Below are 11304 nucleotides of genomic sequence, written 5' to 3' on the forward strand. Positions count from 1 at the left end.
GATGGTGTGTCTGTCCTCCAATTATCACTATCAGCATTTATTGTCTTTACCGCACTCACACTTCCTGATGCTTGTGTATAATTGTGAGCACAAATATCAAGGTCACCATCAATTATCTCAAAAATCTGCATAATTGTAGCAGATGGGAGGCCTTCAGAAGGTGTTGATGAATAAAAGAGTGTTTATTCTTAAGTCTGATCATCTCAAACTTTTCTTTGAGTTTTATTTTCCTTTACTGTATAAACAAACACTCAAGAGAATGATACAGTAACTATAATCCTCTGATTAAACATTCAAAGATCAATCAAATTGATATTTCATATTTATATGGAATCATCACATCTTATTGGTCATAATTAATTTGCAGTCGTTGCGCTATACAGTGTGACCACTACAACTGTCATAAAGGAAGAAAGTATTTAATTATTAATAATTAGTGGAACACTGAACGATTCTGAGAAAGATTTATTCAATAGGTAATGAAATTAAAAAGAAAATGAATACATTATCATATTTTAAGAAAAAGCAACTGATAAGGTTAACAATATTTGATGAATAACCAGGTTCCTCTTTTTCTCAAAGAGCTTCCTTCAATCCTCCACAATAAGAGTCTGAAACATGCACACATAACTCAAAACAAAAGAAACTTATGAAGCTGTTTATTATCATTTTGTTTCTCTGGTAAAACTTATTTTTGCGTATTGTATCTAGCAAAACACTTTGTTTACTAATTATGTAAGGAGGAAAGCTTTTGTTAGGCACTTTTTGTGTATCTTATGTTGCTCCTTTGACGATTGATTAAAGAGGTTTTGGAAACATAAAGAGATGAAGAATAATCAAGGCAACATATTTTCTGATAATGTTAAACAGAAATTCTGCACTTTGGGTGTTGTGCTTCCTTTTGACCACTAAGGGTCGCTAAAAGTAAATCATTATCATCAGAAAGTCCAGTTTTTCTTACCTCTGGGGAAAAAATCTAAACCTAAATTATTGAAAATATATATCTACATTGAATAAAAATGGCATTTTTACTTGGATGCAAAAAAATTATATACATACATACATACACACACACACACACACACACACACACACACACATATATATATATATATATATATATATATATATATATATATATATATGTATGTATGTATACACACACACACACACACACACACACACACACACATATATATATATATATATATATATATATATATATATATATATATATATATATATATATATATATATATATATATATATATATATATATATGTATGTATACACACACACACACACACACACACACACACACACAAAATTTGACCTCCAAATGTGACCTTAGAATCCTGAAATAGATGCTTGCCCAGTTTGTTGGAGTTTTATAGGCCTATGATAATTGCACCTGCTTTAATTTATTTAAGAGTAAAACAGAACTGTTGTCCTATCAAGGTCATGGATTTTAATAGTATAATATTTTTCTAGTGTTAAAAAAACGAAAATGGCATCACTCTCTTTCTCAGTTGTTGATTCACCACTCAACTCCCTGCTCCACTTATTCGCTAGATTTTTTTCACTGCCTACTCACTGCTGTCACTGCTTTTCTTATATTATATATATATATTTTTTTACATTCTTAGTGACTAAGAAAAAATATCGTACATGCTTCTATCATTCATAAAGATGCGCCATGCACGACCCCATTCTGTTGCAGAGTACAATCGTCAGCATCAATGACAAGAAAACATCGAATAGCAACAGAGGTATTACTCTGATGGTTCTTTCATCACACGGAAAGAATGGCACCTGCCATGGACATCCCCAAGATTGCATTGTTCAGCTAAATGTGTATTTTACGATCAATAACTATACTTTAGTCTCAACTGCGTTTGTTTTATATTGTAATATTGCTCGAGATTTCTTTTTTAACGAAAGTACGTATGTGAATGAAATGAAAAGTTACTTTCAATCCAACTATAGAAAAAGATTCCATTAATCCATCTTACTGCATATATGATCTTTTAGCAGGGAGACGATTCCAACTAACTTAACTCTTCAAAATTTCTTTTTACAGCTTTTAATAAAAATTAATTAAACTAAATACATAATAGGTGTGTATTCGGAGTGCATTAGCTTTTATTTCAATTACCTAAATTAAAGCTAATATTAGTAGTGAGAAGACCTCCCTGTACTTCCGTATTGAGATGGTAGCGTCCATCGACGTACTGCGCGGGAGCGGAAAACGTGCAGCCGTCTGTGCGGAAAAGGGAGAGGTGTGTTTTCATTGGGAATTATAAATGAATATACGTAACTTCATCTAAGATTCTGCTTTCTTATAAGACGTATCGACACAAAAGGTGTAGCTCAAGGAAACTGTGTAATTTTAATAGCAGCTAACGGCTATGAGCTATCTTAGACGTGACGTCAACTGATGCTGTTAGGCTGCATGATAACTTTGCTCTCACTTAGCAAGCTTTGACTTGTGTCTCTCCTACTTTTAACTGTGGGGAATTATACGTGGCGTAGTTAACGAGACTAAAGGAAAGTCGCGTTAACCATATTTACTGTTTTACAGCGTGTTATTACGTCCGCTATGACTCGAGACTGGAAGCCGGGTGATCTAATTTTTGCCAAGATGAAGGGATACCCTCACTGGCCTGCCAGAGTAAGTTTGGATCTTCAAACCCAAAATACATTCAACTGAAATGGTGTGTCATAACTGGAATCTTTGCTCTGACAGATCGACGAGGTGCCGGATGGGGCCGTGAAGCCATCCAACATCAAGTATCCTATTTTCTTCTTTGGGACCCATGAAACGTCAGTAACATCTTCTTTAGCTTAATAGGGTTACGTTACACCTGCTCAGACAAAGCCACGTGTAAAGTTTCATTTAAGAGTCAGTGACAAGGTCAGTTATTGGATCGCTGACACTTGTCTTCACCCTGAAGATGTAGAATAACATCATGAGAAGATGTTGTGGCAACGGTGTCAGATCAAGTTTACATGTAGCTGAGTGTCTTTATAAGGGGAGAAGTTGTAGGGGGCTTTAGTAGTTAAGAGGAAGCATCATTTGAAGATGTTATGTATGATCTTTAAGTGTGTTTAGACCATCATATCTACAACACTGAAAAGATGTTTGCTCCTTTATAGGTTTATCCATTTTTGCTCTTTTGTCACATTTAAACGAGCATGCAAATTTCTATTTCAGACAGATCATCGTCTTCTGTCCTTTGAGGGGTCACCACCATCGACATATAAATATTGGACAATGGGTTTCCATAGACTCCAATATCACATTTTTGAAGATAAATGGGAGGTGGCCACCACAGCCATTTTGACTATGTCACAGGTTCCGTCAAGCCCAGAAAATTCCATAAAAGGAAGAGAGGAGGAGCTGAGGGTGGGGCTGTAAGGCTGGGATCAACTGACGACACCTGGTCAAACTAGCTAGAAGCTAACCTGAAGCTAACCCAAAGCTAACGCGGAGGTGGGAGCTAAGCTAACGGAGGTAGCAACCTAGTTACAACCGGAATTAACTGTGCACAACACCAGAGCTTCTGAGTCAGAGATACGCCGGGCTGACCGCTGGGTAAAACCGGGTGGAACACAGAGGTCTCCGAGACCTCCACAAGCCAGCAGCCGCACAGCAGACAAGCGCCGCTGTGATCTGAGATGCGCAGAGCTGCCGCTGGGGAGAACCGGGTGGGAAGGTTTCCATCCCAGAGCTCCACAAGCCGGCAGCCCGCGCAGCAGACAGGAGCCGCGATCAGACAGAGATGCGCCGAGCTGCGGGGAGGGGAGAACCGGGTGGAAAACATCGGTCTCCCGAGAGCTCCACAAGCCGATAGTGGGAACCCAGCTCCACCAACATGTTATATTTCAACCCATTTTCTAAAGTGCAGCATTATGTTAAATGCACTGGGTTTTACCCTATTACATTTAAATTTCATGGTTAAACAGTACATGTTAAAATCTAAGCTCAGCTTGGCAGTGACCTAAAATACATAAATATAATTTTACTTACCGAACAAAATGAAGTGGAGACTCCTTGGATGCTCTATTAGTGCAATTAATGCCACAGCAAGTCATTTTGTCCAACAATTGCACAAAAAATATCCAAAAAAGAATACACACACACACAGAGACTCAAAATAACGGAGCAGTTTCCAAGCCAGACCGAGGCTCTACTGAGGCCTTTCCACGGAGCTAGCTCTGTGGTCACGAGGGTCTGATGCTCATTAACTATACAGAATTTTAGGCTTTTAATACACTTAAACAGAAGAGTGAGAAAAAAATTCACCCCCCTCAGAGTTGTCATGAGTGTAAACTAGATCATTTAAACAAAAAACATGTTTTGGTACCAGGCTGTAAACATGTTTATTTCTGCTGTGAAATTGGTATTTTTAACATGGGAGTCAATGAGGATTTGCTCGTTTCTGACACCAGCCCCCAGCGGATGAGGGTGGAACTGCAATTTTTGGTACTTCCGGGGTGGACTCAATTTCTGAGCCGCATTGTGGGGGCTTGATCACCACAGCAAATCACCTGTCTCCATTTAGTCCTGTCTTCTGCATCATCTACCCACACACCAACCAGGGGTCGATATTTACTGCTTTTTATATATCTGCATTCGCTCAATTTTGTTCTTAGTAAAGCCGATTGAGAGTCAGGCTATCCTCGGACAGCCCTGTGCTGTAGCAGGCAGCAGTAGCTCAGGAGGTTGAGCAGGTTGTCCAGTAATCCAAAGGTTGCAGGTTTGATTCCAGCTCCGGACAGAGAATTCTGAATTTTGCTGTTGTGTCTTCGCTGGTGGTGGTCAGAGGGACCGGTGGTGCCTGTGTTCAGCAGTCTCGCCTCTGTCCGTGTGCTCCAGGCCAGCTGTGGCTACATTGTGTGAATGGATGAATGATGCACTGTAGTGTGTCTGACTCTGAAAAGCAGGTGCGGATCATTTATCATTTAATTTAAATGTAGTTTTACATTCACTAATAGCATCTGCATAATAAATACTCTAAATTAACTTTTAGTTAATTCAGAGTTCAAAAACTGATTAAGCTTCAGACATTTTGTGCATCAGCTGATGTTTTTTGTAACATTTTAGCAAAATTGATTTAGAAAGTGAGGTGGAAAACATCTGGATATAGGCCATGAAAATTGACGCAAAAAATTGTCAGTACAAATCAGCCATCGACTTACCCGACAAATCGGTATCGGCAATAGAAAAACCAACGTCAGTCGTCCTCTAACTAGGGATGCACCGATGGCTCGGTATTTGATCCCAATCGGCCGATAGCACCCCTATCGGTTTTGATCGGAGTTTTCAAAATAGATCAAAGCAGACCAAGACCATTTTAGATTAGGTTACATTTCCTTTATTCCCAGATTATGTAGTTTGTAGCACTCATTATAATGTTGTAGAAAATTTCTGGCCAATCGACGTGATCGGTATGGGTGATCGGCAGCAAAAAACCTGATCGGTGCATCCCTACCTCTAACACCATCTAACTTCACGTCCTCTTTCAGCGTGTCATGAATCTCCTTTCTTCAGACCGGTAACCCAAGTAAATTCAAAATGCGATTTTCAAATTTTGATTTCAAACAATAATCGGCTGTAACACCAGCCAGTTATGGTGCCATTAAATTCTAAACGAGAATGTCCAGTGACTGACCTCAAACAGGCCATTAATAAATGGTAAATGGCCTGTATTTGTTATAGCGCCTTCTAGAGTCTTGGAACACCCCACCCCCCACCCCCAAGGCACTTTACAACACAATCAGTCATTCACCCATTCACACACACATTCACACCCTGGTGGGGATGAGCTACGATGTAGCCACAGCTGCCCTGGGGCGCACGAACAGAGGCGAGGCTGCCGAGCACTGGCGCCACCGGTCCCTCCGAACACCACCAGCAGGCAACGTGGGTTAAGTGTATCTTGCCCAAGGACACAACGACAGCGACAGACTTAATGCTGAAAACCCCTCCAGTGTGGCTGAATTAAAATAATTCTGTAAAGAAGAGTGGGACAAATCTGAAATCTGTGTTTATTCCTGTTCTTTTGATCAGATAGTAAAACGTGTTTGCTGTCCTGAAATATTTAATTGTGACTAAAAAAGCAAAACAGAATCAATCTGTAAGGGGATGAATACTTTTTCGCAACACTATAAGTACTACATTGTTTTGTCTGTATGTTTAATGAGTATCTGAACAAAGTTGCCCCATTGTTATAGCAGGGTGTACTCTTGCTCGGCTTCATACTTAACCTGCTACATTTATATAGTTTACAAAGTATTCAGTTTACAGAGTTCCTAGAAATCCTTTTCTCTCCAACAGAGCGTTTCTTGGCCCTAAAGATATCTTTCCATACCAACCGAACAAAGAGAAGTATGCAAAGCCCAACAAGAGGAAAGGCTTCAATGAAGGATTGTGGGAGATTGAGAATAACCCAAAAGTTGAGCTCACTGCACCCAAGGTACGTCTCTGATAACGGAAGTTTTCAGTGTGTATCTTCTGGACTGGTGCATTGGAATCAGGCTATACCAAAGTGATCCAAATGGTTAATTTGTGCAAATGATGTTTGGTTCGTGCTCAGTGCTGCAGGAAATGTTGCTTGTTTTGCTTCCGTTGGGAAAAACACATTTTTTTCACTAGGATGGCCAAAAAAAGCGATTTATTTATTTAAAAAAAAACATTAAAATAATTTAATGGTGATTTTGGGGGGGGGGGGGGGGGTGTCAAACATGAGCATATGAACAGCCTACCGAAGACAGACAATTCATTATTTTAGAAATGTGGGCTGCACAAAATCAGTGCAAAGGCCTTAAATGGTCCCCGGTAATAATGCACAGTATAACTGGTATACATACCATTGATATGATATAAATTTAGCCACCAGTAGAGATTTTGACTCTACCGGTCAACCACGACAGCATGAATGTCATCAAGTGCTCGCTGCTGCATCAACTCTGGACGAAAGCAGCAGCGAGCACTTCGATTAGGGAGTACTCGTAAAGAAGACAGGGAAACGTCGGTTGTATAGACCTGGTTTGGGTTTACGATCTGTTGTTACGCAGAAAACGTCCTGAGTGAAATATGCTGGGCGACAGTGAAGTCTTATCTGCGTAAATGGCTCGTTAACGCTAATCCCGAAAACGGGCTTTCAAACTGTCTAGACATCTCCTGTGATTTAATTTAAACAGCTTTCCCTCCACAGTTTCAGCTTTTCTCCCGTTTATTATTAAAGCACAAGTCTGAAAGCAGCTCCTCTCTCTCGCTCTGCTAAGACTCGCAAGTCAGCTGATCAGAACACAGCTCAACCAAAAGGGAGAGAAAAGGGATAAACCTCCAACTTTATTTTACTGTTGTCGACAAAAAACGTAGCAAAGCATCATCTTACCTGCAGATATTCACTACTGAAGCAACACTTCTACGAGCAAAAGGGAAAACAGATTAAAAAAGTCAGGAAAGCAGACATAAATGTTATTAATTTTATAAGAATTTTTGTGAAAAATTATCATAACATAAAAATCGTTTGAAAGGTTTTGTATTTGAAATAAGTTCTAAATGTTCTCTGTTCTGCTGAAATTCATCTGGTTTGGTAGGATGTTTAAAATAAGTCATTTTGACACATAAACAGAAGAACAGATTTTTAGGCCATATCGGCCGTTCCTGGTCTCCGGGCCACACTTTGACCACACCGTATTTAATTTATCATGGTAATCAGAGTACAGTTAAGGCTAGTTCCTACTCATGTTGTAACTAAGAACTGGATTAAATGATTATAAACATGTCACACCGACTCACCCATGGAGAAAAGGGCTGAGTTCATGGAAACAAATGTTTATTTTTTTCTTTTGAAGCCGGTTCCTCCCGACTCTTTCACTGAAAAGGACTCAGACAGCAGTCCGGAAGGAGAAGAAGATGCAGCCGACAAAGGAGTGAAATCCAAAGTAAGCTTTTTCTTTTCTTCCTAAAAAGATCGTTCATCTGTAGATGTTTTCAGTCACTTCACTGCAGCGACTCTTCTGTTTTGCTTCCAGTGTTGTCACGTTCTTTATTTTTAGCTGCCTCCCAAAGCTTCTTTAATATGTGTGCCTCATAATGAATCTCATACCACTGCAGGCAGTAGTCTCCACGTTAGCAGTCCTTCTCTTCAGTGCAACAGCAGACTTGTATGCTAAGAGCAACAGAAGAATACACGCTAACCTTTCTCCCTTTCAAGACTCGTTCACCCCACCACACTGCATCCTATGCTGTGTCTTGGGTGCATTCAGGTTCCAGGAAGTGAGGCTGAGCAGGAGAATGAGAAAGAGGAGGAGGAGGAGGAGGAGGAGGAAGGGTCTCTGATGTCTGAGCAGGGTCCTCAGAACCAGGATGTACGTACTTTGCATGCTGGGATGCCTTAAAGTGGTGCAGGTCATCTTCCCTTCTTTTCATGGGAAAGCATGTGTCGTTTGGTCTTTTTTTGCTAATTGGTGGCTCATTTGTGATTGAGTCCAAATTTACTGCTTGTGGCCACATAGTTTTGTCGGTGCTCGTTAGTCGATTGGAGTGCTTAGTTTGGGTTTGCGGTTGTAATTCTGCTGGGATGAAAACAGAATTCTGTCTGAAACGGGGCTGAAGCATCCAACTGATTCATACTTCAGACGTAACTCAAACTGTGGCTCTATGAGAACTACAACAGAATGTTTTTCCGTACCTGGTTCGCCTTTCTGGGACCACCCTGCAGTTGTTCCCATTTCCTGCTTCTCTAATCATCTGCATGGTTCTGCTGTTAACATTGCTATTTTATTTCCTGTGTACTTCAGAGTCATACATGTATGAGATTCTTCTCAATATATCTGAAGTATTTTAACTCATAATTCTAGTTCCAGTTTGATCAGATTAATAGTTAATACAAAATGTTTCATGTTAATAGTAAAACACCTAATTATTTAAAATGAACTTTGATTAAAAATCATAGCTGAAAAGGCCCAATGGTAAGTATTAATTCTTTTTATCTGGAAAGTTTTTTTAAATTGTTATTCAAAAATATGTAATAAAAAAAGTAATGATGCACATTTATTTATCTGTTGTCTGAACTACTGCAGTTATACACCAGGGGGCGACATTATCCAAACTAAAAGAATGTCATTTTTCTGACCTGTCGTGTTGTTTTCTTGCTGCCATACTGATGATAATAATTGACAATATTATCATATTAAAGTCCTAACAGCTCAGAGTTTGTGAGAGCTGGTAAAATATCATTTTTAAAAATCCGTTATAGAGCTCTGCACCACAAGAATCAACAGATGTTTCCAGATCTAAGAGAGGAAGAAAGAAAAAGGTTGGTTTTAGTTTGAAATCTGTGTTAAGCTTGAATAATTTCAGGAAGTGTTTTTAAATGTTTATAATTTTGGGTTGTTCCTTTTTTTTCAGGGTGACACAGACCAGGAGAATGAAAAAGATGAGGCTCCAGCAAGTCCTGCTAGTCTCTCAGGTGGGCTTCATGTGCCAAAACATCTGTTATCAAAGGGCTCAGAATCACTCAGAAGGATGCATTATTACTATTTATCTAGTTATTTGTTTTTTAAAATATGGCATGTTGGTTGGTCAGCAGAAAATGAATCAGTTCATGGTGAGATAATGCGTTTTTTATCAGAGTGTCTCATTGTTTAACTGTATTTTCAACATTTCAGCGGTAAGTCTTTGTGTGTGTGTTTCATCAGGTGGAGATGGTCCTAAAAAACGAGGCCGGAAGCCCAAAAGTGACAACAAGTTGCAATCGGTTCAGCAGCAGGACCAGCAAGGCTCTGGGAGCGACATGTAATTATAGGAATTATTACTTAACTTGTTCTTTCAAGTTTGTGGAGTAAACCACAAATCTGTCTGACAATGATCCACGCTAACAGATTTATGATCCAACACCATCTCTGTTGTTGGCTTTGAAGGGATACCGTTGAATCTGACAAAAAGAGAAAGAGGGCACCAGATGAAAAGCAGCAAGTTGTGGAGGAGGAAAAGCGAAGGAAGAGAGAAGGAAGCAAAGGTAAGGAGACGGAGGCTAAAGAGCCTGAAGCCAAGAAGAAGAAACTGTCCAAGGATGACAGTTCGTCCGGCTCTGATGATGATGATGATGATGATGATGAGGCAAGTCTTTTATAATTTTTGAAACTCTTGTCAAGTCTCTATAATGCGGGCATATTTACATTATTTATGATTCCATTACTTTTGTTTCAGAAAAACAAAGTCAGGAAGAAAGTATCGAACTCAGAAGTGGACAAGGATGTCCGGCGGTGGAAAACGGATGAAGTGCGAGAGTAAGTTTACAGCCAGGATTCATGTTGTTTGTTTTTTGTTTTATTTGTAATATTCAAGGAAAAAACGATGTTGCTTTATTATGTCTTTGATCTGATATTTTAATTTGTTCATATTCCTGTTAGTCATCACGGATTTAAAGTTCACCCTTTTGTGTGAAGCTTACTTTAAATGCTCTAAAACTGCATGAAAAGTTAAGACTACCTGGCTGCTAAAGGGTAAAAGAAAAGCCTTGATTTGTTCAAATTTTACAGTTTTATACAGTGAAGGCAATTAAAATCTCTGCAGTAAAACAGGAGCTGCATATCTGTAGGAAACAACAATAGGGATGTTTCCATAGACAGACTAATGCTTTCGATGAAAACAGAATCATCTAAAGGGATTTTAATGTCTGCGTGGGTCAACTGCAGGAAATAAGGACTCTAAACGTGATTACATTTACTCAAACAGTAGTGTGACTCGAGGCAAACGTAACCAATAGAGGTGGTAGGTTTCTGAGCCAGTGTGGGGCTTCCTGTCTTTCAGACCTATCAAAGAGGATGTGAAGAAAACTGAGGCAGGACCAAAGAAAAAGGGTAAATACAAGCAGTGCTGTCATTTCAGTTTGGAAAATGTTTTCTGTGATTTTGCTTAGTTTTTATTATTTGTTTTATCTATTTATTTTTCAGAAGTGTCAACTGACCTAAAACTCCAGAAACTCCACACTGACATTAAAATCTCATTGAAAATCGATAACCCGGTAAGTTTTTAACAGGTCTGTAACAAATTATTGTAATAATAGAAGTTGATATATTTTTATCTCGTCTGGTTTTTCCTCCATTAACGAACTGAACTGAAAAAAATGTTTTTTTTGGAGTTAGCAACTCCACAACATGGCAGAAGTCCTCCAAGCTTTTATTTGTGGAGATGAAACATCAACGCCGCACAGCAAACTGAGTCAGTCGTAGCGTTTTGTCACTGTTAGCCAAACGGAGGAGAGCATGTCCAAATATCAGGAAATA

The 11304-nt window shown here is 39.1% G+C and overlaps 1 protein-coding gene across 5 annotated transcripts in view; it reads left to right on the forward strand.

Annotated features, from left to right (window-relative positions):
* The first annotated feature begins 2202 nt into the window (after positions 1 to 2202).
* Positions 2203 to 11304, forward strand: part of psip1a (PC4 and SFRS1 interacting protein 1a) — a 16278-nt gene continuing 7176 nt past the window's right edge. For 2 of the 5 annotated variants that reach the window (XM_015965102.3, XM_054743683.2), the window contains exons 1-13: positions 2203 to 2279; positions 2582 to 2671; positions 2747 to 2823; positions 6341 to 6479; positions 7867 to 7956; positions 8281 to 8382; positions 9273 to 9332; positions 9425 to 9485; positions 9715 to 9811; positions 9937 to 10135; positions 10226 to 10305; positions 10829 to 10878; positions 10972 to 11042. In XM_015965102.3, coding sequence (XP_015820588.1) covers positions 2211 to 2279; positions 2582 to 2671; positions 2747 to 2823; positions 6341 to 6479; positions 7867 to 7956; positions 8281 to 8382; positions 9273 to 9332; positions 9425 to 9485; positions 9715 to 9811; positions 9937 to 10135; positions 10226 to 10305; positions 10829 to 10878; positions 10972 to 11042 — 1185 coding nt within the window. In that variant the 5' untranslated portion in view covers positions 2203 to 2210. Of the gene's footprint in view, positions 2364 to 2581; positions 2672 to 2746; positions 2824 to 6340; positions 6480 to 7866; positions 7957 to 8228; positions 8383 to 9272; positions 9333 to 9424; positions 9486 to 9714; positions 9812 to 9936; positions 10136 to 10225; positions 10306 to 10828; positions 10879 to 10971; positions 11043 to 11304 lie in introns of those variants that run through there. The other 3 variants (XM_054743684.2, XM_054743685.2, XM_070550116.1) reach the window with 3 other exon arrangements.

Source organism: Nothobranchius furzeri, chromosome 4, assembly GCF_043380555.1.
Source record: "Nothobranchius furzeri strain GRZ-AD chromosome 4, NfurGRZ-RIMD1, whole genome shotgun sequence".
NCBI classification, from domain to species: Eukaryota; Metazoa; Chordata; class Actinopteri; order Cyprinodontiformes; family Nothobranchiidae; genus Nothobranchius; species Nothobranchius furzeri.